The sequence below is a fragment of the Podarcis erhardii genome (assembly GCF_964252035.2).
Source record: "Podarcis erhardii genome assembly, chromosome: 9".
Lineage (NCBI taxonomy): Eukaryota > Metazoa > Chordata > Lepidosauria > Squamata > Lacertidae > Podarcis > Podarcis erhardii.
Genome location: NC_138512.1, coordinates 45324273 through 45350189, shown reverse-complemented (window position 1 = coordinate 45350189; position 25917 = coordinate 45324273). Strand labels below are relative to the sequence as shown.

The following is a 25917-nucleotide window of genomic DNA, read 5'->3' as shown; positions in this document are numbered from 1 at the left end:
TACTCACATTATGAACTGGGTATTACGGCTGTACTGATTCTGTTCCAGTCTGCCTCCAAACCACCCAATTTTCTTCCCTCCTTTCACACTTACCAGTAAATGTTTTGGGCTCACTGCTCCCTCCACCACCACCACATAATCCCTACTAATATGAAACCAAGCCAGTAAACACACAGGCCACAATTCACATCTCAGAAGCAAGACTGTGGAACCTGTTATCTCTTGCTACATTTTTCATAGCACAATAAGCTAAGCTACTCCACTGCTTGACACTTCTTCAAATTATGAATTTATAGTTTCAGAATAATGGAAGAATGAAACTGCTGTACTGTGTTATCTGCATGAACACCAGAGACTTTTTAAAAAAGAGAGACTAAACTTAAATTTCATGTTTGTATTTCAGTAAAACCTACTTGAATACACTTTGAAACAAGAGTACAACAAAATAGAATATACTTTAAATGTTGAATATACAAACTATTATAGTTCATTCTGAACACTGGTACTTCCCTCTAACTTTAACTAAAAAAAATGTACAGGCTCTTTTAACTACCTGACAAGAGTTCATGCCAAGCGTGACCTTTCAAGTGACAGAGTAGAAGCTGAAATTGAAATGTATGCACAGATGTCGAGGCTAAGTGGGTGACCCAGGCCTGCGGCAGCAAAAGGCCACCACAATCCTATGGCCACTTTGTCCACAATTAAGAAACTGACAGACTTAACTACCATACAAAATATGTTACATGTAATCCTATAACAATACTGTGCTAGGTATAAGATCTTTAAAAAATTGTTTTAATAAAAAATGCTTTACACAAACAAGCCATTAGCTTATTTCAAGAAAGAGAACTGAAAATCAGTCTAAGGCTTTCGTTTTAAATCTGCTTAAGCTGTATGATACAAAAATCCCTCTAGATCTTCGTCTTCTTTTAGAAGCTTTTTAATCCTCTCCTTTAATTCACATTCTAAAATACCTAGTAGCAGAGTTATTCACATAGCACCAGTTGAATTCTGTGAAGACACAGTAATAATTGCTGGTATGCACATTAGAATGCATCAGATTTGTCATGTAACAGTGAGACTCTTTCCCGCCGCCCTTCCCAGAGACATAAACCAGGAACCCTTCACAGAACCAGCTTAGTGTTCCATGCCTTAGTGTAACTTGATAATGCAGTGAGCCTCGAGCCCCACTCGACCCCAGAATTTTTCCTTATCAGCTTAGCAGTTTCCCACTTTGCAAGAGGCAATTGTGTCAGCGTGAGGATGTGGTTCCATTCCCACTGAAACATGGGACATCAATTCATTTCCAGTAAGTTTCAAACGTATGCATAACTATTAACAATTTTTAAAATCAGTTTGTTTTGTTTTGTTAACTTCTTGATTGTGTCCATTTCCCTGCCTCCCTAAATATGTCAGTTTACTTAATTCCACAATGGTCTATGTAATTCATGTCCATAGCTGCCTTTTCTTCATTTCTCGCATGTTACCATCCCCTCCGTTTTCACAGTTACAGGGAGGGCAATAGCCGATGGCGTACTGACCACAACCACATGCGTAACCGTCTTGGTTCCATCTGCAGGCTTTTCTTCCTGAACAAGCTGCAGCGTTTTAACCTCCCGCTCCTGCTTCAAAGCCATTGCTTCAGATTTGACCTCTGGACCTTTTATGACTGCGCTAATAACTCTGGGAGAGGTATGGCTACCTGCCTGCTGGGCCGGCATAGATAGTCTCATTACGGGTGTCCCATGGGCTATGGACACAGGAGTAAGTGCTCTCACGGCCAGTGGCGTTCCAACTATGTTAATGCTTCCTGTCCCGGGCAAACCAGTTTTTGTTTGCAACTGGCACTGCGCGAGCTGCGTAGCAGGGATGGTAATTATTTTCGTAGGCTGCATTGTGATTTTCTCTCCATTTTCAGCAGATGCTGGCATCACTGTAGGGATTGTCTGGATTACGACCTTTGGGGTTGCTGCTGTGGTTGGGCTTGTGCTGGTAATCAACGGTGACCCTGCATTTACTGACTGCACTGCAACAGTCGATATTTTCTGTCCCAGAGACGTCATTACGACAGGCACTTGCATGGCCACACGAACAGTTCTGTCAAATAGATGAGGACAAAACATTGCACTAAGATCAAGCAAGCCGCATGGACAAATCTGCTAAATAAACTACTTGCCACAAATCTTGGCCTGTTTGCCTATATACAGTGGTACCTTGGGTTAAGTTCTTAATTAGTTCCGGAGGTCCATTCTTAACCTGAAACTGTTCTTAACCTGAAGCACCACTTTAGCTAATGGGGCCTCCTGCTGCCGCTGTGCCGCCGCTGCACAATTTCTGTTCTCATCCTGAAGCAAAGTTCTTAACCTGAAGCACTATTTCTGGGTTAGCGGAGTCTGTAACCTGAAGCATATGTAACCTGAAGCATATGTAACCTAAGGTACCACTGTACAAAGAAAAATGTTGTTATACCTATAAATAAGAATTGAAAACTGAAGACTTCCCCAGGCCAAATTTCATGCTTAAAATGTGAGGGCTGCTTGTGTTTCTACTCATTCTACTGCTTGAGATTCACAAGAGAAATACCAAAAAGGTTTGTTTTAAACTGTAGAACTAGACTAGATTAACAGTTCAACTTTAACAGATCCCATTTCAAACTCCTGTGTTTGAGTAATCTGTATTATGGATGTTGTACTGAGAACATCGGTCTGTCTATATTCAAACTGAAAATGTTTCCAGAAAGACAGGTACAATGTCATTCAATGACACTGTACTAATTCCTCAAGCTTTGGCCTCACCAACAGGCAAATCATGCAGCACTAACCTGGGAGCGGTTGTTGCTGGAACGGTGGTTGTGGAACAAGATGTCATTTCATGCCCAGGTGAGGAGATATTCACCACTCTGGTAATGGGCTTCTCTGCTCTTGTGCAGTTCAACTGAGAAGCGTTTTTTCCTGCACGAGCAGAGGCTGCTGCTTTTAAGAGGCTTTCTGCAGAAAGTGACACTCGCTCCAATGACTTCTCATCGGTGGCGATTGATAAATCTTCACTGCCACATTCACTTTTGTCATCAATAACCACAATGTTTTTGGGCATTTCCTTGAACTGATATACAAGTCTTTGTCCTTCAACTTTTGCCAGAATTCCTCTTTGATAGTAGTATCTGAAGGGGGTGGGGAGAGTACAAGAAAGGTTTATATGACGTTCATATGAAGCACCTTTTAAGTTTATAACCATCAAGAAACCCTTTTAAGTTTATAACCATCAAGAAACCAGAGTCTTGTTTTCCCCATCATAAATTACCTATCTTTTTGTAATCAGCTTTGAGGTGGGGATTGTTAAAAAAAACCCTATCAAGCAGTATATATATTTAAAAAATAAATAAATACCTCTACATATGGGATTATAAAGAGCATGCAAGGTAAAAAACAGAACATTGTTTTAATAATTAATGCTGTTGCCACAAATAATAAAAAACTAGAAACAAACTGGCTTAAAAAGTAAAATGTCATTTTATCAAATAAAATTCTCAAAAAAAAAAAAAGGCTGAAGCAAAGTTTCAAGTCAGATATAACACAGTGATTTGTTTAAAACAAAAAACTTCAACATTCTTCATCCCCACCCCCACCCCCATTTTCTTTCTTTTTACCTCAGAGCCCTTCCCATTGTTTCGTAGTTCATATCAGGCTTGTTTTTGTGTTTTCCCCATAGTTTGGAGACTGCTTTAGAATCTACAAGCTTAAATATGCCCTTCTCCCGTTGAGTCCACTTGATATATCGAGGACACGTATTTTTGTCCTGAAGAAGGTCTAGAAGGAATTCCCACAAGTAGGTTGTATTTCCTATGATAAAAATATAAGTAACAGGCAATTAATCTCTTTAAAGATCTCTAAAACTGAAAAAGAGCATTATATTCTTACACAACTAGCTATTTCATTGGCCTATGGTATGTGAGCACTTGTTTCTGAAACTTGTAGAATGGGTTCAGCCCATATGTAAGGGAGACAGCTGTGGAAGCACAATTAAACTAAATTCTGGTAGAAAAGAAAGCAAAGAGTGGGGTTGGTTGCCAAAAATATCTACATGATGCTAAATCAAGTTCTTTGCAGGCACTAATGCCTCTTCCCTCCTGTCTGTGGTTTTTGGTACTGGAACTTCTGAGCTTCTGGGCATTTATTTTTTCAATGGGTCTCAAACAAACTCTGTTCCTCCCCCAATAGCCAATCCTAACGATCTTATCAGGAGTTTTTGGTGATAATGAAGCAGGATTACTAGCAATGGTGTGCTCGTCAAGAACAAACTAATCTGGCTCAGCTCTGAAATGTTTCTTAAAGGATTTTTATTAGAAAGCCTGAAGAATATAGTTTATTTTAAAAACTTTGTGAGTGTATAAGAAATCACCAGTATATCTTTTTTCTGAAATCAATATATAATTCAATCTTCTTCTAATCTATTTTTTTTAATCTTGTTTTACATCTTCCAACTTTAACTAAGACTCCTAAGCAGCAAGAAGTTGTCAAGGAAAGATGAATATTAAGATAACCAACAACCACCTTGCAGTTCTAGACACTTCTACATACTTACTAGGAAAAATATTTAAAACAACTATACACTTGAATTTTACATAAATTTCTCTTTTAAGTCCCTAAAATATCAGAATTCAGAGTTCCTGTGTAGCTACCGATTATTTTGTGGAAGAGTGCCCCTGTTGAGATACCAGTGCTCACGCTTTGTACTTTCCAGAAACAATTGAGAACACTTTTGTTCAGACAAGTTTTTCTAGCTGGAAGCAAGTTTCTGCCTTGCATATTAAGTCTGTATTGTTTTTAAATCCAGTTAGTTAGTTGTTTGTGTTTATGGTATAGTTGTAAATCACTTTGAGATGCATGTAAATAAGAACATCATCTTTTTACTGGAAGTTCAGTAGGGGGCAATCTACCACTAGAGTCCGTCTCTGAATACACAAGAGTTCTGCTTCCATGAGCTGAACATACTGTCCAAGGTCACCTCAAATAAATTGAGGGCACACACACATATTATATACTTTTACACACACTACTAGGGAGATGGTAGGAAAATGTGATTTCAGAACCACTTCGGTTCAGCTAACAAAGAGAAGTTGTTGTTGAATTTCTGAATGTTCATTCTGGTCCACACTCACTCTTACTCCCTCATACCTCTCCAGCACAAAGAGGATATTCAAAACATGACAAAATTAACTTCATCTGGGCATTGAGAATCACCAAGTAGCAACTCAAGCAACCTTACAGAGGAAAATGATCAGGCATTAGCTAAAGTGAGCAATGACAAGTCATCAAGTGAGATTAACACACCATCACAGGTCAACATTAATATCGCCTGATAAAATGTTATTCCATCCCTAAAAAGCTTTTAAAAAACAACCACACCACCTTTGGCCAGTGGCAAGAAAGCTGTAGCCACCCATATGTCACTGAACTCCAATTCTTGGGGTTTGGGGCGCGGTTACTATTATTGATACTAAATTTTTGTATCTTTATTTTAGCTCTCATGATTTATGTGGAAATTGTTCGATTTGGTTGTGTACTTTTCAATGTTTTACTTATTGTTTGACCTAATGGTCAGGGGTTCCTTTACCTTTACCTTTACCTACTTATTGTTTATGACTGCTTTTGTTATGTTTGCAATTATGTAATTTTTAAATGCCTCGAGCGTGGCTTTAACTTTGGGAAGGCAGCATACAAATAAAATGACTGATTGAGATAACTCTCATCAGTCCCAGCCAGCGTGGTCAATGCTCAAAGATGATGGGGTGACTGGACCACAAGTCCTCCCACTTGCACAGCGTCAGGCTTCTGGAATATCACTCTGCCACAACAGAATGGTATCTTATAAGAATAGTAGTCCTGTGCCTTGCATATCTGAAGAAACTCTCCCAAACTTCAGACAGGACTACCTCAGTCACCTGCTGAGAAGTTTTAAGCCACATATTTTCCCTAGGCACAGCTATTCAACCCACTATGACTGAACAGGAACACAAATACTCTGCATGTCTCTGGCTGCAGTGGCAAATCTGAAATGAGCAGCACACCTTCCAGCATGTTTGAATGAGTGTATGTTCAATTCTTACTTATAGAAGGTGCCTAGTGCACCAGAAATCTAGCAGCAAATAAACAGTTTCAAGAGCTTGCATGAGACACATCAACACATTTACATTTAAAAGAAAGGTTGTGACCATTCTTAATAGAGCATTAAGGTATTGTTGCTATGTAATCATAAACAATGAAAATATTAATCCACAAATAATATAAACAATATAAAATGTTTTTTAAAAATAACTGAATTACCTTTGCCTTCTCTTGGCTTCTTCTTTATACTCAGGTCTGGAGACGCACTGGAAATGGCTGGTGGCACTTGGGTTTTTGGCTTACGGCCAGCTGCAAAAACAGTTGGAAAGACTGAAATATGCATGGAGAAATGTTTCACAGCTTGAGTGCTCTCACAGCTTAGGTTTTCATTCAAATCTAAATAATGGGCCATTATCTGGCGCTACACTGAGATGCTGGCAACATGTCTCACATATCACAATTTTATCTGATGTTGAGTTAAGCAGAATCTCCATCACACTTGCATGTTCTAAAAGAATTCCAACAATTAAACTAACATGATAATCATTCCCCTTGTGTAAATGAATTATATGACAATAGTCCATCCAGGAACATAAATGTTATTTCTATGGTATAAACCCCCTTCCACAAAATTTCTAAGACTTTTATAGATCTGTTGCGAGGCTGGAGGAGATCAATTACGTACTACATATGTACCTTTCTTTTTCTTCATTGGCTCATGGATCTCTGGAGATGTTGGAATAGGAGATGTATCCATTGGTTCAGACTCCTCAGTTGATACCTCCACTACTGTTTCTGTAATGACATCTGGCCTCATAGCAGCATGAATGAACTCTGGAGTTGACACACAAGGTGGGACAAAAACTTCCACTAAAGAAAGCAAATAAATAAATAAATAAATAAGATTAGGCTTTGGCTTAAATCCAACAAAGAAACTGCCTTGTCATTTGAAGAACAAAAACAGTTTCCCACATGTATCACAATACAGGATAAGATATAATACAGTAAGTAACAGAACTGGAGGGTTTTTTTCTTTTCTTTTTAGGTATTACCAAACACTTGCTTCCCAGAAATGTTCATTTATAAATTCAACTTTCAAAATGACTGAACCCTGTACTTTTCTACATTGTTTCCATTATACTTTGCATTTGATTTGTAAATTGAGAAAAAGCAAGTAGTTGATTTTCTTTTCAGAATGAAACCCAGTTCATGATTACATGGGTCAGGTCTCAGTCTCAAATAACCATTGTAAAGTACAATTCTTTAATAAGTCATTTCCCATCTTTTTTGAGTTTTGTCATGTGAATATGAAATTATAGATCCACAGAAAATGTTGCAGTATGACAGGCAGAGGACAATTATAATATTTCCAATGTCCAAATTCAATTTAAACCTGCCTGTTCAAAATCTCTTCAGTAAATGAAAGAAACCCAAAACACCTGAAAACATGCTATTCCACCACCACCATCAACCTCAACAGGTTTTATGGACCGATTGATTAGTCGGGGGGGGGGGACGACAATTTTAATGCCCTGTCATTCTGTGGAACCAAATTAAATTTACAAATAATCATCATAATAAAACCATGAGTACCAGTTAGCCGTACAGTACAAATCACTAAGATAGTTTGGAAGTGACCTACATGACTTTCCTTCCCAGGTCGCTTAGTATTGGAAAGTACTGTATCTGGATCAGGCTCAGAGTGGTGGCTGCTTCAAACAGATTTAAGTAATTATTTATATAGAGAAGCACTTTTGTGTAGGGATTGCACAACACTGCTGCCAATACATGCAATATGTAACTTGCAGACCAGTCCTATGCTCGTACCCCTTCCAATCTGCGCCCCATCCCGAGAGACGAGGGTAGGGTGAGCAAGGATTACTCACCTCCTTCACTGGTGTTGTGCAATGCCAGGTCTATAGGCAACAAAACCGCCACCCTGCGAGATTTCTTTACCTCGCAGGGGGTCGACCTGGCTTGTGTGACGGAGACCTGGGTGCGCGAAGGGGTAACTGTTACCTTACGAGAGATGGCGCCCCCGGGTTTCTCTGTCCTCCACCAGTCACGGACTGTGGGCCGGGGGGGAGGGGTGGCATTATTAATCCGGGAAGATTGTTCTTTCAGGGCTCTACCATCGCCATCGATCCCCGGCATTGAATGTGTTGGCCTAGTGTGGGGCTCCGAGGAGAGCTTGGCTGTCTGGCTGGTGTACCGGCCACCTAGCGCACCAGCAGCCACCCTGTCAGGCCTGCTGGAGGCGGTGGCCGGCTGGGCCTTGGAGTTCCCTAACCTATTGGTATTGGGAGACTTCAACTTCCATGCTGATGCCGCTCCCTCCTCACAGGCTCTGGACCTGGTGTCTTCCATGGCGACACTAGGGCTCTCCCAGTTTGTTTCGGGCCCCACACATCAAGCAGGCCACACGCTGGATTTGATCTTTGGTGCCGGTATAGATGTGATCATGTCTCCTTCGATGAAGGTGCCATGGTCTGATCACTACGCTCTGAAAGCCAGGATTGACTTTCCACCCCCACCCTGCTTAGGTGGCGAGCCGATTTGGGCTCGCCCGCAGAGGCTGATGGACCCTGATAGATTCCGTCAAGCCTTGCGGGACCTTGCTCTCCCTGGCGACTCATTGACTGAGCTTGTTGAGGGCTGGAATACCCAGCTCCTGGCAGCCATCGATGAGATCGCACCTAAGCGCCCTCTGCGACCCCGCAGAAACCGGGCTCCCTGGTTTACCGAGGAGCTTCGGAAAATGAAGCGGGACCTCAGACGGCTAGAGCGAGTATGGCGGGGTGCCCGTGACGGAGCCTCAAGAACATCTTATAGGGTTTTTATGAAAACCTATGAGATGGCTGTGAAGGCCGCTAAGAAGTCTTACTTCTCGGCCTCCATTGCATCCGCTAGCTCTCGCCCGGCGCAATTATTTAGTATAATTCGGTCTTTAACGTCCCTTGATGGACAGCCAAATTTAAATAACAATCTGACACACAGCTGTGAGGCATTTGCGAGCTTTTTTGCGGAGAAGGTCCTGTTGCTCCGCCATGACCTCCCTGCCAATTTGGATACAATAAAGGAACTGGAGGCCCCTCGACTGTCCTCGGGTCCAGTATTGGACCATTTTGACCGGATATCTCCAGCCGATGTGGACAGACTCCTCCAAGCTGGAAAGCCCACCACCTGTCCTCTTGACCCGTGCCCGTCATGGCTGATTAGAGCGTGTCCAGACGAGGTGCGGGCCCCCCTGGGGGATATCATCAATTTGTCCCTTGGCACCGGGATATTCCCAGGGGAACTGAAGGAGGCAGTGGTGCGTCCGCTCTTAAAGAAAACATCATTAGATCCCTTAGATCTATCCAATTACCGCCCGGTCTCGAATCTTCCATTCCTGGGTAAGGTGATTGAGAGAGCGGTTGCTGAACAGCTTGGTAGGTTTCTGGATGAAACATCTGCTCTGGATCCATTCCAGTCCGGCTTCCGTGCTGGTCATGGGACCGAGACGGCTCTGGTCGCCCTAACAGATGATCTCCGTAGGCAGCTGGATCGAGGCGGGTCGGGGCTGCTGATTCTTCTAGATCTGTCAGCAGCCTTCGACATGGTCGATCACGAACTCCTGGACCACCGCCTTGCCGACGTGGGAATCCAGGGCACAGTCCTTCAATGGCTGCGCTCGTTTCTCTCTGGTCGGGGACAGAGGGTGGCGCTCGGGGGGGAATTGTCATCGCGCCACTCCTTGGTGTGTGGAGTGCCTCAGGGTGCGATTCTCTCCCCGATGCTTTTTAACATCTTTATGCGCCCCCTCGCCCAGCTTGTCCGGAGTTTTGGGCTGGGTTGCCATCAGTATGCCGATGACACCCAACTCTATCTGTTGATGGATGGCCATCCTGACTCGGCCCCCGATACACTGGCGAGATGCCTGGAAGCTGTGGCTGGATGGTTACGTGGGAGCCGGTTGAAGTTAAATCCTTCGAAGACAGAGGTCCTCTGGCTGGGGCGGGATGATATGGGATTGAGGGGGCAACTCCCATCTCTTGCGGGGGTGCAATTAGTGCCAGCACCGTCCGTTAAGAGTTTGGGTGTAATCTTCGATACCTCCCTCTCTATGGAGGCGCAGATTACAGCTATAACAAAGGCGGCATTTTTTCATCTCCGCCAAGCTAAGCAGTTGGCCCCTTATCTCTCTCGCCCTGACCTAGCCACTGTGATCCATGCGACGGTCACCTCCAGACTGGATTATTGTAACTCGCTCTACGTGGGGCTGCCCTTAAGACTGACCCAGAAACTCCAGCGGGTGCAGAATGCCGCGGCGAGACTCCTTATGGGGTCTTCGCTGCGAGATCACATTCAACCGGTACTATACCAGCTGCACTGGCTCCCGGTGGAGTACAGGATCAGGTTTAAGGTGCTGGTTTTAACCTTTAAAGCCCTATACGGCCTAGGACCCTCGTACCTACGGGACCGCCTCTCCTGGTATGCCCCACAGAGAAACCTACGGTCTGCAAATAATAACATCCTCAAGGTCCCAGGCCTCAGAGAGGTTAGGCTGGCCTCAACTAGAGCCAGGGCCTTCTCGGCTGCGGCTCCAATCTGGTGGAACGCTCTGTCACAAGAGACTAGGGCCCTGCGGGACCTGACATCCTTCCGCAGGGCCTGCAAGACAGAGTTGTTCCACCAGGCCTTTGGTCAGGGCGCAGCCTGACTCCCTCCTCTGGCAACCTGCTTAGAATCTTGCTTAATTAGTTGCCATTAATTTGATTTTAATTGATTTTTATAATGTAATATTTTTTAGAATGTGTGATTATCTGATGGTTTGATTGTTGATTGTTGTTAGCCGCCCTGAGCCCGGCTTCGGCTGGGGAGGGCGGGATATAAATAAAATTTATTATTATTTATTATTATTATTATTATTATTATTAAGAGTATTAAAAGCTAATGAATATATCCTTCGGGGAGCAGACAGCTCTTGGCCCTGAAAGAAGCATACTCGCAAATTAAACCTCAGGTACAGTTAATGCAAATTAAGCCACCGTTTCAAAGAGGGCAAAAGATTGATTTGTTATCATTGACATACCTGGAGTTCTAGCATCTCTTAAGCAGGTTGGAGATTCCATATGAAGCAAGGCCTCTGCTGCTTCAATTGTCTTATCCGAACAGTGCACATTGCTGCCATGTACAGATGCTTCCACTGTGCAAAAAACAACAACAATCCATCACACAAGTAGATTTGGTTCATTGCTTTTTCTTTTCTGGCCTTAAGATTTGTTGAAACCTTACAGTCCTATCAATAGGAGCTTGGACACAAGTTACAGTTGTGCCTTTCAATCTGGCTAGTAAACCATCTGCATTAAGACTGAATACCTTTGCATTCTCACCAATTCACTTGTGTGTTCGTTCAATTACGGTATTGATAGTCAAAATATTAACAAGAAATCAGTGCTTTGTGAAAGTTAGCCCATAATGGTGAGGAAAGATAAGAATCTGTCCCACTGCCTCAAAAAGGTTTCCAACCCCGGAGTCTTCAATCAGCTGGCATCACTATTAGGTACAGCTTCATCTAACATCAACTCCAGAGAAAGCTTTTTTTCTTTTCTGTGCAGCCAATTATTAACCCCTATAAGCCACTTATACAGGGGGGTCAGCAACATTTGAGGACCCTGGATCCATTTGAAAATCTGAAAAATTATCATGGCACACAACTACAAAATGGTTCATAGTGTGATTGCCACCAACTTGGGTGGCTTTAAAAGAGGATTAGACAATGTCATGAAGGATGGGGCTATCAATGGCTATGAGACATAGTGATAGTTCTGATCCAGCACAGCTTTTCTTATGTTCACCTCCTTCCCTTCCTCTGGATGCCTCTTGGCCCTTGTGTGGCTCAAAGGCATTCTAGGGCAAGGAAGGGAAGAGGCTTGAGTGGCTGGAGGTCTGGGCTAGTCCAAAGGAGACTGTGGGCTCTCCTTCCTTGGATGCTTTTAAGCAGAGGTTTGATGGTCATCTGTCATGGATGCTTTAGCTGAGATTCCAGCATTGCGGGGATTTGGACTAGATGACCCTTGGGGTCCCTTCCAACTCTGCAATTCTATGGTTCTATGCTTCTAAGTGCAAAAGAAGCAGGGGGTGAGAACACCGCTACATTGCTATTTTGCATACTAGTTCTACTTCCCAGCAGAGTCTGGTAAAGTATTATTATTATTATTATTATTTGTTGTTGTTGCTAAATCTGTATCCCACCTTCCCACTAGCTGGTCCTCCAGGATTGTGCTTCATACATGATATGTTTCTTATTTTTTTCCATAAAGGGCAAGAAAAGAATGATTGTTGACATGAGTTTGGTATTTCTCATTCAAATTGATATTGCAACCTTATAAATTCCGCAATAAAAGAAGTCTTAAAAGTGATTGCATAGATATATGTAATGCTAGATTTTTAAGTAGTGATTGTGATTTTATAAAAAGGCATTTTCTCTTTTCCTCATGAAGATTTTATAAACCAGCAATACGTAGCCACCTGTTGAGTATCATCCACACATATTAAGGTATACACACACACACACTCTCTCTCTCCAGTTGCTTTTTCCATTTATGGAAATCTACTCAAAGCTAAACCATTCCAGCTCTGCTGCCAGCGTCTAATCTATCTTTAGAATAACTACAGTCACCTATCTGCGGTGCCAGTAAGCTAATGAGGATTCAAACCACGGTCTTCACTGGAAGTTCCTGAAGGCTATCCAGTTACTTCTATATTCAAAATTAAATTAGGGAAGAGGAAGAACATTTTTTAAAAATGCTTCAGTCACCAAGACGCAATTCACACATATGGGTGGCTGCTTGACATTGCAAAAATAGCAACAACCTTTTTTTTCAAAAGAGCTCACCACATGACCCAGCAGCCACTAATAAGGAAAACTGGCTGTGTGAATCAGGCCGTAGCACTACCAACAGGAAAGGCTTGGAAAAACACATAACAATAATAAAGGGGTTTTTTTTGGGGGGGGGACGGGGACCAGGAATACATGTCTGAGCCATCAGATAAATGCCACAGCCTGACTGCGGCACCTGAAAACGTAACTCCAGCACAGCTATTAAGCTTTCTGGTAGCAAGGGACATGGCACTGCTTGAGTCCCCATCTTTAAAACCGGACGCTTGCAAAGGTTATAAAGTATTTTTGTAAGTACCAGAGTAATTACTAATGAATTACCCTGTGCATCCAGAGCTAATTAGCAAGAAATGGGAAAGCAAAAGATCTCTCAAGTACAGTGCCCTTAGTCCCAGACAAAGACATCCATTAGCCTGTACACTGAAATGCTTCATACAACCTGCCATTTCTGCTGTAGAGTTTGGGAATGAGATACGGCTTTAGGCACATGCTATGGGTTACTTCTCAGATATTGCACTAAGAAAGAGATTCGCCTTCAGATTGCTTTTAGTCTTTCTCTAAGCTGCAGCTATTACTAAATGTAAGACAGCGTACAAAGGAATAAACTGCAATTAACTGTAAAATATGTGGAAATCAACCAACCTTGAAGTTAATTGCCATCAAATTTAGCACATGCACAATTCCATTCCCTCCCACTCCTTTCTAAAGCATGTTCAAGAAGAGAGAACAGGAAGACTTAACATTATAAAACATTCAAAACTAAACAATAGGACAAATTCTCCAATATACACAAAACTATACTGACCCAGGCAGTTTGAAGCACTGGCAAACAATTTGTGTAAAAATTGAAAATCAGGTGTAGTACACCCAACCACAATAAAAACAGACAAACTGCACCAACAAAGCCAAATTCTGCACACAATCTGGAAACTTGCAGAAATTTATCTGCAGAATCTAACAGAGACTGAGAAGGGTGACAACATAGACTAGAAGTCGTGGAAAGGGAACATAACACCTTTATGCTTTTTCTCTTAAAATGGGAGAACTACTCAAAAGCCTATTTTTGGGGTCTAATACTTAAGCAGAATTTCATGGGTAAAAGCAAGACAAAAAACACTGGCAAGTTGGGGGGGGGACTTAACTGATGAGCATATCTTCTTCTGACAGCCACCGGCGGCAGCAATTTCCCCCACTCTCCCATCACATCCTCAACAGAAAAAAGTACTGCATCTCTTGGCATGCTTTAGAACAGAAAAATAGTGCCCCCTCCATCAGAGCTCTGGGAAGCAGCAAGTTTCAGACCACTCCCCAAATTGTCCAAAATGACCTACCCATTTTGCTCACTAGGTAGCATTAGGCAAGAACACAAAACCTGAACAATGAACTTCCTTGTTTACAGCTCAGGCTCTCAGCTACTATCTGACCCTCACTCTTATAGATTACACCTTAAAGCAAGGGAGGAGAACCTGTGGCCCTCCATATATTGTTACCAACTCCCAGAATGAGTATTGTAGTCCACCAACAATTGGAGAACCAAAAGTGCTCCACCTTCCTATTAAAAGTTCCCCAGCAATGAGGTAATTATGAACTACTATACTTGTGAAAAGCTAGTGAATACCTCACCTGGCAAGAACATGTTTTATAGAATTAGTAACAGAGTATCACAACTGAAGCAGACATAGAAGAGCTGTGAGAATATAGACTTGTTTTCTGAAAACAAAGCCTAAGCCCTAAGCTGACCCTTCCTGTAGAGAACTTGTTCAAATAATGTTGTTTTATTTTTTAAAAAAGGCGTTATTCAGAAGGCATCTCCAAAGTCCCAAAAACTTTTTCAAAAAAATTAAGTTGACAACTTGCTCTTAGCTTCAACTCAAGTTAAATGTCTTTAAGAAATTATTTTTTCCAAATCAGTGCAATGTTTCAAATCTCCAATACTTGTTATTTTAGTTTATTTTAGTTGATTTAGTTGAATGAAGCTCCAGGACTTCATTCAAACATGGAATAAACCACAACTGTTAAGAACAACCTGGTGAGCCGCCATCACCCAGCTTCTCAGTGGTGGCCCTCCTCCTCCAACTGTCACTGGAAGAGATTCTGAAGGACCATTTTGCCCAGAGGGGAGTAAAGAAGCAGCAGTTACAGCTTATTCTAATCTAAACAAACAGTTGTCGTTCCCGTTTTATTGTAACTTTTGTTTGAAAATTGATGCTTGTTGGTGTAATGCTCTTATGTAAACTGCTTTGAAAGACGTACCTGAAAAGTGGTATGTAACTATCATAAATAAATAAAAATCCTACAAAATGCAGTTTTTTGTGCAATTAAATTGCTCGATAGACCGCGGTCTGCTGCTCATCCACCCACCACACCCTGCCTTTGGATCACTCCTGGTACAGTCATCAATCATTCTTGCTGCCAGCCAGTAGCATTATACCATGCTCTCCAATGATAATGTACAAAACACACATCTGCACAGCATCACTGTGATATAATGAAACTGATGTCCATAAATATTCCAAGTGTTCCACTGGTGCCACATACGCCCAAATATGGTGGTAATATTTTTTCATATTTATCTAGAAACATGGAAAGCACTAAAAGCTGGACAAAAACATGAAAGAACAGTGGAACATTTGAAGATACATGCAATGGGAAATACATCTTCTAAATCCACAGCAATTACATAAATCCCCAAATAATCATGGCATCACCTCAACTATGGACAATATGTATAGATAATGTATATAGCAGTAATGTGGATTTTCAAGGGGGGGGTGTGAATTTTCCTATCCAAATTAGGGTCATTTGCATTGCACTGGAAAATTTTCTGCTGCAGGGCTAGGAAACCAGGCCTCTACCAGGGTTTCCCATTAGACCTGCAAGGGCATTTCAGCAAAGCCACACCTGCTGTACAGAAGGCACCAGTTACTAGCAAAGGCAGTGCAACAATTATGTCTACAAATGTTCAACCAATTCCTCTTCCTTCTCCCAACCATAACTTGTCTGGTTGGTAAGTATAAAGAGCAGCTACTTCTTCATGACACTTAGCCCCATGCTTCAGCTCCATGGATATTGTATTAGGAACTAGGAGACTTGTTCAAATCCTGCTCCCCAGTAGATGGCACCATTCCCTATTCTGAGCTTTATCATCTGTCCAAAGACAATGTTTCTGTACAATTCACAATTTATCTGCATAGGCTCTTGTTACAGTAGTAACTATTTTGCAATAGGAGGGACTGGAGGCAGGAAGTGACATGGTGGTAACTGAAAACATAAACGGGCATGTGAAGATTGAAGAAACTCTGCTCTATGGGGTGGCTCATGGTCAAGGGTGCTGCATTAGGAAGCAGGTAACACTAGTTCAATTTCTGCTCCTAGAATCATAGAACTGTATAGTTGGAAGGGACCCTGAGGATCATCTAGTCCAACCCCCTGCAATGCAGGAATATGCAGCTGGTCCATACAGGGATCGAACCTGCAACCTTGGTGTTATCAGCACCATGGTCTAACCAACTGAGCTATCCAGGCTCATGGGTGAAGCTATAGTCCAAGTCCCTCACTTGAGCTCCAAACCTGTGAACATGTACTCCCAAGTTATAGGTAACCAGCAGACACACCAGATCAAACTGATCGATTCAGTAAGCAGTGGAATTAGAGCCCACATCGGAAAAAAGACACAGCACAAATTCTATACAAATCATTCAACAGCCATAAACTTGCTAGGTGGCACAAGAGCATTTGAGTGCAGACTTGTCCAATTCTTGGCTTTTCCAGGAGCTTGGATTCTGCTATTAAACTACTGCCAGCGTGGTTCTCAACACAAATTTAGTGTGTTCTGGTGTATTTGGGGATAGGCAGCACATAGGTCAGTAATATCTACTCCATATTACATCATACACCAGGTGCATTTTAAGCTGTGAACGAACTTTAGTGAAATAAAATCTCTTCACTAATATTTATGGCCAGAATTTCAACTTCCTAAGAGCCACACATGTTTATAAAGCAGGTAGAACACAATATCTTCAACTGACTGCTTTAGAAAGCCATATTAATAAGTTCTAGAGCCCTGAAGCCACTATTTGGCTGATTATTTCAAATATAGAAAATAAAACCCTACCCCACTCCTGGGCCTTTGTTCCCTAGCTTGCTTCCCAACCCCCATCCATAGGCAAGTATCCCTGTACCATTCTATGCAAAGATTCCACCCCCAGGCTACCTTTCTTCAAGAGTTCTCATTCCCTCTATTCCCTGCGCCGCCTCCTCTCTCTCCACCTCCCTCCCTCCCTCTCTCACTTTCCTTGGAAGAGATTGCAGCTCTTTCATTATAACAGCACACAACTCCTTTATATCTAGATCTAGCATAAGATTTCTCCACTCCAAGTAACCAGTCATTTCCATTGTGGAAGCTACATCATTCTGTACACTGAATTTTCCCCGTTAGTGTTCAAAATATTTATAAATGTTCTGTAATATCATAGTAGAAGTAGCTTATCTGTGGCAGAAAGCAAAGTGAAACAGCAGGCAAGTAACTATATAACTCTCTGTAGTAGCAAGTGGGTATGCAGCGTGAGGGTACACTTGGAAACCAAACCAGGGGGAGGGCATTGAAAAGACCACATCTACCTTTGATTAAAAAAATAAAAGTTTACATGTACAGTACCCTCATGCTACAAAGGAACCATAGAAGCAAACAGCAGTGCACAGACATAAACCCCAGCCAGCCCGAACAGAAAACTACTTCTACTGAACACCAATGTTGTTGGTGTCCTCAACACTAGTATGCAAATGAAAAAGGAGACGACCATATCCACACTGCCTCACAGAAAGCGTCTCCTGACTAAATAAGAGACACAAAAAGTAGCTGAAGAAGGCAAAGAAAAAAAATGGCCTGTACATCCTTGGAATTCACCTAAACTTCACTCTTTTTAATCTCATTCCAGTGAAATGGATCCATAAAACAATATAGCTAAAAAAAGTATTAATAACCACAGCTTTGAGGTTATTTGGAAGACCATGGCGTTTGAATAATAAATTTTTATGTTGGGATAACAAAACCTTTACACCCAACATTGAAATTATGACTGATATCTTTATGACACTCCAAATGAAGTTTACCATTAATGTAAAAACGTTTACACTTGTCCTTCGCACATCAGTATGAAATTTTGTGGTGTTATTGCTAGAAGCTCAATTAAAACTTGTGCGAAAAGCAGTGGTTAGTGGAAATGCAGTCACAAAAGCTACTTCGGGGTGGTGCTGAAGCTCTCTCTGTATCATCAACGACGGGTAATTAATTAAGAGGCAAGAACGTTCTGGTCCTAGATGTGCAAAAAAATCCCCGTTACCTGTTATCAGATCCAGGAAGAGCAGTGCTTCCTGCGCAGGACATTTATGAACGCTGTAAACCCCACTGCGACTCTCCTCTGCTCCTCCTCCCCCCTCCGCGCTCACACCAGCCCCGCCCTCGCTTCCGTATTTACAATCCTTCCTCTTCCCTCCAATTCCGTGCTCGCATTGTCAGAGCCAGAAAGCGCTGCCACTCAACCTCTACCTCGCTGCTACTGGCTTGAAGGAGCTTAGCCCCGCCCATTAAAGACGGTAGCATTCTGATTTCGAACATTCTTGACAGTTGATTGGCCGGCCAGGCCCGTCACTCCCTCCCCCCCACCCCGCGCACAGGGGCTCCTGAGGGAGCTCGGCGCTTCCGCTATGGTGGTTGAGGGGGGGGGGGGAGAAAATGAGCTAAATATCCTCGCTGGAGGCGGCACATGCCGTTCGCCCCGGGAACAGCAGCAGCAGTACCGATGCCCCCGTCTCCCCCCGGCCCCGGCTGCTCCCACACCCTTCCCAGCGCAAAGCAAAGTTTAGAGGGCAAGAAGCGCCTCCCCAAAAAATGAGGACCTTGAGCCCGTCGTGGCTCCTGCACCCGCCAGAGGCACCTCGGCGCAAGGGAACAATTGGTGGGGACCAGGAAGGAAAGGCGCTGCAAGGGGAGCCGCCTCTCCCTGCTCGGGAAGCGCGGCGTGGCTTGCTGCTTGGCGGGAGGACAAGCGCAACTACCGCCACACGCTCTTCCTGGTCCCGGGCTGCAAAAAGCGCGGCGGCGGCGGCGCAACAGCAGCGGCCAAAGCACGCCGCCCGCAACCGCTGCCCGCTCGCCCCGGGGTCAGGTTGCTAACGCGCCCAGCACGCCAAGGTGATCACTTCCTGGATTCGCCCTCCTCCTCCTCCATTACTCCGGCGCCAGTGCCGCCCCCGGGAAGAGCGAGCGAGCGGCGTGCGCGCCTCCCTCCGCATCACCCGCCCTTCGCTTCTCTCTCTCTCTCTCTCTCTCCCCCCCCCCAGCGCCTCCCTTCTCTTCTACCAAGCACCCCGCTCCCGCCCCGCCATTTCGCGGCGCCGCTTACCGGCGCGGATGAGCAGGTCGAGCTGGTTCGTGGGCCCCTCATGCAGGGAAGTCGCCATGTTTATGCCGCTGGAGCGAGCGGCGGCGGCGGCGGCTTCGCATTGACCCGCAGGGGCTCCCTGGCGCTCGGCCGCGCGCGCGCGCGCGGGCCCCCGCGGCTAGTCGGCGCGCGCCTGCGTGCGCGATCCCGCCCGCCCCGAACGCGTTAAGAGCCGAGCCAACCCGACGGGCGCCTCGGCCGGATCTATCTCCGCGCGCTCGTTCCCGCGCCCGGCCGGCCAGCCAGCCACGCAAAAGGTTCCGCTCGGCTTCCTTCCCTCCCTCCCTCCCTCCCCCCGCGCGTGTAGCGGCAACAACGGCGGCGGCGGCGAAGCAGCAGCAGCAGCGCTTCCTCCTCAAGCGGGGCGCACACGATCCTTCCGCCGCCAGCCTCGCAGACAGGAAGTGCCGGGCGGGCGGGCGCTCGCTCGCTCGCTCTCCCTCTCGCCCTCCTCCCCTCCTCTGCTCTCCCATTCTACAGCAGGGACAGGAGTCGGTCGCCACAGTCAGGACGAGATGCCGTTCTTCTTGGGTCGGAGGGATCCCACTTCAGTCGGTCCAGCTGGAGGAAGGCAAAATCTCTCTCCTCTTCCGTTATCTTCCATGCAACTGGGTGGCAGGGATGCCAACAGAAAGGAGGTGCCCGCGGCTCAAGGCAATCGACGCCGCCTCCAGAGCCGCTTTTCCTTCTGCCGCTTCTTCGCCAGCCTCCCGCGCGTCCCCCTCCGGGATGAACGACGCCTCGCTCTCTTTCTCCAAGGTGCCGTGTGAGGAATGGAGATAGCGCCCCATAGATGTTCTCTCCGGTGAGAAGAGCAGCCTTGCATTGGTTCCTGCGGAGTCCCGAAAAGGCCGCCTTAAAAGGAGTTCTGAAATTAGAGGGCAAAGGCACCCGAAGTCTTTTGGACAACCCTACCGGATTTGCTTGAAATGCATTGGGTCCTGTCAACGGAGCAACTGCTGCCCTGATCTCAACCACATTGTGTAGTTTTCCTTAAGATCAAAGTTTAGTCATAAGCAGAGCTGCCAAAGAGGAGGAATGTCATTTCCGCACCCCCTTCCATTTCAGAGGCCTTGCATAAGTTGTCACACTGCCCTTGATGAATCCCACCTTGTCCATTAGGATGCAAGTAGTTGTCTTGCAAATGGCAAACTTCTCTGTGATCCAGTTTCAACCAGTAATGTGCAGGCAGAAATGGAAGTGATTGGTTATCCCACAATTTCTTTTCTTTAAACTATGTTCTTATAAGCATGTACTGTACTATAAACGATGTGCCATAAGCATATCACAACCAAATTAGAGGGCAAACTATTATAACTAATAGACATTCAATAAAGTCATGGTGAATAACAAGCTGACATTACAAAAACCACTTCTCAAAGTTTGGCAACAAGTAGAACTCAAGCAGATGATAGCTGCGATCCAAATCACATTTATCTGAAAGATACTGAAATCAGTATGACATTTCAGAGGAAACATAGGCTATAAGGTTATATACACACTGCTGTTATCAGTACTGCTGCCTGCTTCTATTTATTAGGATTAAATCAGGGGTAAAAAGGTAAAGGTACCCCTGACTGTTAGGTCCAGTCGCAGACTCGGGGGTTGCGCGCTCATTTTGCTCTATAGGTCAAGGGAGCCGCCGTTTGTCTGCAGACAGGATGCAATACCCACAGATCTATACCAACAAAAACTCGGAAGATGCTACATTCCCTTATGGTCCCAATCCCATTTGGTTCTACACTTTTAAGTGTTCAGTAACAGGCAGAAGGACTGTTGCAGTTAAACAGCACAAATTTGGTGCTAATGTGGCTTGGTAGAGCTGAGGCCAAAATTGAACTCCAGCTTCCTGAAAATTTTTCAGTCATCAAGATAGAATCCAGTGTCTTTATTTCTTTATTGTTTGCAGCCCTGGAGCCATCTGAGAGAAAGGGCAGGATATAGATTTAATAAATAATAAACTAATTCAGTTGCATTAGCACATTCAGGTGTGCTATTCACTCATAAAGCTAAGCCAAACTATGGCTTAGTGAGAACATGTGCTCTTCCATGGAGGAAGGAGCAGTTACTTTGTCCTCCCTGGTCCTTGTAACTTAGCACAGAATGACAACTAACCTAGGTTTGGGTTAGTGTGTTGTCAAACCCAGGTTTTGTAACTAAGAAACCTTGGCTACAGCTCCTGATTAAGGAGACATGTTAACCACTAGTCTGACTTTGAAGAACATTTTAAGCCAAACCTTGGTTTGCCATGGTACGGAAACAAGAAGAGGCAGGGAGAACTGATGCAGCAGTGAGCTCTCCAAGGATCAAGGGTACAAACATATTTTTGTAATGCTATTTTAAAAATCTTGACTGTGAAGAAACAAAATTAGCATGAAGAGCAAAACTTCCAGATTAAAGGGTTTAAATCACATATTTCACCAGCAGTCCAAAAATTAAGTTGAAAGATTCTTTAGAGTAGAATCCTGATAGATAAACATAATACAGTAAACTGTCCACTACTACAAGGTTTGATTTGATGTTGCAAATGGCAACCAGTTATTTACATCTGCCATAAAATCATTGTTATTTTTAAACAGGAAGTTGAAAAATCCAGAGGAAGATATTTGAAATTTGTGTTTATGTAAGTGGCAAACAAATTAAAGTCTGAAGTAGTTATAAGATTAGCTTTCCATAATAGTGGAAAGTAGTAATCTGAAAAAGAAAGAAGTTTCTTTTAGAATATACAAGTTAACACTTTTTACTAAAAGGGATTAAGGGCTTTTCTAGAGCTATACCACCCCTGATTTAAAAATGCATTATTCATTTATGTATAATATTACCAAAAAGCTATACATACCAACACTGTTCTGGATCAATTTTATTCCCCCATCATGAGGTAACTAAAGGAGGTGCTGTTGCTTTAGATCTCCATTATTCATGCAGGTCTTCTACCTCCCTGTGGCAATAATATTCATTTAAAAAGGTAAAAGTTTGTTTATGCCACAGGGAGGATTTCTGATGCAATGTGAAAAACACAGGAGAAGAATGGCATCCCAAAAATAAGTCACCACTCCCATATCATTGTTCTGAAAATATCAAATTGACACCAATTCCGGCACAATTAATGAGAAAGCAGAGAGTTGCATTCCATAGGAACTCCTCCCCAAATAAGAAGCCAAATGCTAGAATATCCTTACTTAAGACATTTTCCAAGAAGCTGCAAACTACATTTACTTCACTTTAGGAAGAAAGTTTCCCTATTCGGATAACAGCAATAACTACTATCCTACCACCACTTTCTTCCAGTGGAAGCATTTCATGAGCTGAGTTCAGCTCACATGATCACTGGATCTCAGCCACTGAATTCTTTAAGAGAAATATGTACGTCCTCTTATTAGTGATGACGACAAAGGAATTTAAAATAGCAGTTTGCCCTCAGCACAAAATACAAATAGAATTGGAATTTATATTTGTTATGCAACAACTCAAGCATCAAGTGTGCTCATTTACACTCAAACCAACAAATGTTCCAGTAATAAGTTCCATGTTCAAATTAAATTAACCAAATAACAGAAGTTAAAAACATGCTTGACTACTTGTCCTGAATTTACAACTTTCTTCGCTAGGACTTATAAATGAAAGAGGGAGTCAGAGGAGAGGACAGGAACAATTATATCAATGGCAAAAAAGTAAAGGGCCTAAGTTTTGTATGTCAGAAAAATATTTGCCTTCTGAGCCTCTAAATAAGCTCTACTCACAATTATTTCATATTATCCAGGAAAGCTTTGAATGCAAAAGAATAAATCAAGACAAATCATAATCAGAAATGAAATAGTAAAAAACCAGTGGTGGAACACTTCAGTTTCACAGGAAAGTTAATAACTAATTTTTAAGGAGACCATACTGGAGTAAAACAGCAGCATGAATCTGATTAATTGCAATTCATCATGAAGTTCATTGCTGAATCAGGACAATGGATTTTTATCACACTAAAAGTGTTAATTGGCATATTATTGTCAGAATGTCTTTGTCAGTGTATTATCAATGATACATGCCAATTTTCACCATCTGCTTTCTGCATTTCATTTCCCTCTGTCCTCAATGTTTACAATCCCCTGCATCCAAACCATACCTGTAACTCACAAAAGCGCTTCATTCTTCCCTGATTAAGATTTCCATGAAAGCTTCAACTCATCTTTTAGTCTTAAGGTGCCAGCCTGTTTGTGAACATGATTCTCAGTTCTATGTAAGCCCACAGCTTCAAGTAGGCAGGTATGTTTCACTGCATCAAGTCATTACTTTGATTATGTTCAGTATTCAAAAAGGAAAACACTAATATAATTTTTAAAGATTGTTTCTCAAACCTTAAAAGTCGATTGTGTTTTAATGCCTCACAATTTTTTTACTGTCCATGTTCTAATATGAACATGTCTTTTGGGCATGTGCTACAGAATACTCCTTTATTGCCCCCAGTGGCACAGTGGATCAGCGCATCTGGCTGTTAACCAGAAGGTTGGTAGTTCAAGCCCACCTAGGTAGGGATGGCTGTGGGCAGGATTCCTGCACTACAGGGGATTGGAATAGATGATCCTTGGGATCCCTTCCAACTCCATTATTCTGTGATTCTATACAATAAAACAGTACGTTCAAATACATTTTTAACTTTTGGAAGAACTTTTATAAACCCACTTAAGGTTCAAACATAATTATTTTTAGAAAGCCTACTACAGAAAAAAAAGAAATCCCAAACATACCATTTGTACACACCCAGTGGAATGCATTCCTTTGAAAAAGAGACACCCACTCCATGCCAAATCACAAACTACTTTTGATATTTCCCTCTCAGTTTCATAATAAATTTGCAATACAGCATGCAGAAGTGCTGCTTGAGAAGCTCAAAGGCTCTCTTGGGTGTGCAGTTCTTTAAACGCTGGCCACAGTTATGTCAGAACCTATAACCTTGCTTCATGCAGAAGAAATCTACTCTGAGAAATTGGTGACACCATTTGACCTAAGTGAAGCACAATAGTAGCTGCTATAGATAGAAGGAAGTATTTTCCTTCAAGCGTGTTTTTCAGCATTCTTACTAGCTTACCTCAAAGCAGGAACTAAAGTGATGGAACTTTAGGGACGGGAAGAGAGAGATTTTAAAGGCCAACCCTGTTGTATCAGACCAAAGACCTATCTAGTCTAGCATCCTGTTTCCCACACTAGCCAACCAGATACCGTACCTATGGGAAGGAGACAAGTGCCACAGCCCTTTCCCACTGCTGTTCCCTAATGACTAGTATTCAAAAGTGTGCTGCCTCTGTCTTCCAGTCCAAGGACACAATCTAGAGTTGTGCATGGCTAGTTCATATAGCCATTTTTCTCTCTACCTCATTTCTAGCAGCATCCTCTCCATACCATATCACAAGCTCCTCTTTATGTCTCGAGAATTTTTGAAATAAGTATGGCATGTTGCATGATGGGACGAGGAGAGTGTTGGCTGGGCCCAGGCTTGCTGGCAGGGGTGGATTTAGGGCTGTGTGAGTGGTGCACACACACCGGCAGCTGAGCCAAGGGGACGCCAGCTCAAATCCTGGTAAGCAAGGCGCTGGACTTTGGGAAGGAGGTGTGAGGCTGTGACTCGGTCCTTCTTCTCAAAGCTGGGTGCCTCTTTACCTGCCTTTGTGAGTGGGATTTTGGCCTTGCACAAGACACCATAATACCCAAAGTCCACCACTGTTGCTGCATCTTGAGTAAATTACAATTCTCACCTAACTGTGGAATCTGGAGTATGCCATTTTGGTGAAGATCCACAAGCAATGCTTCTGAATGCCAGATGCTGGAAACCACAGGAGGCAAGAGTGCTCTTCTGCTTGTTTCCTGCTTGCTGGTTTCCCACAGGCATCTGGTTGACCACTGTGAGAACTGAAAGCTGGATCAGATGGGCTATTGGCCTGATCCAGCAAGCAATTCTCGTGTTTTTATTCCATCAAGAGACCATAACTGATCACACGACTAAGTGAAAGGAATTAAACTGATATTAAATTGTTGGTACTTTGTTGAACTAGAACAAATCCAAATCTTACTAATGCCAATACATTTCCAAGCTAAGCTCAAGGTATTACTGTTGTTTACAAATCCCTAAACAACCTAGATCCAAGTTACCTGAAAGAGCACCTTGTACCTTACACACCACTCAGATTACAGAAGTCACTTGGAGAATCCTTCCTGACTGTTCCAGTTATCACAAATTAACCTAAACATTTCATTTCTACAAAAAGTTTTAGCATAGTGGCATCAGTACTATAAAACACTGTTCTAATTGAAATCAGACAGGTACCTATATTCTTGATATTTCATTACACCTGCATTTTTTTGGTTAAGCATTTATAAATAATTTGATTCAGTGTTGGTCATTCGTTTTGTATTTTATGATGTTATAAGAATTTTATTGTACATTGTTACACAATTTTTTAAATGCTGGCCATTTATAAATTCACTCATGAATAAATAAATG

At 43.1% G+C, this 25917-nt stretch overlaps 1 protein-coding gene across 2 annotated transcripts in view; it reads right to left on the bottom strand.

Moving 5' to 3' along the window:
- Positions 1-379: 379 nt before the first annotated feature.
- The window catches only part of ELF2 (E74 like ETS transcription factor 2), a 44690-nt gene continuing 19152 nt past the window's right edge, over positions 380-25917 (bottom strand). The window contains exons 1-7 of one of the 2 annotated variants that reach the window (XM_081876122.1): positions 19392-19537; positions 11179-11292; positions 6801-6974; positions 6324-6413; positions 3647-3839; positions 2822-3160; positions 380-2097 (exon numbers count right to left, since the gene is read on the bottom strand). In XM_081876122.1, the coding sequence (XP_081732248.1) occupies positions 1470-2097; positions 2822-3160; positions 3647-3839; positions 6324-6413; positions 6801-6974; positions 11179-11292; positions 19392-19449 (1596 nt within the window). In that variant the 5' untranslated portion in view covers positions 19450-19537 and the 3' untranslated portion in view covers positions 380-1469. Of the gene's footprint in view, positions 2098-2821; positions 3161-3646; positions 3840-6323; positions 6414-6800; positions 6975-11178; positions 11293-19391; positions 19538-25917 lie in introns of those variants that run through there. The other variant, XM_081876121.1, reaches the window with a different exon arrangement.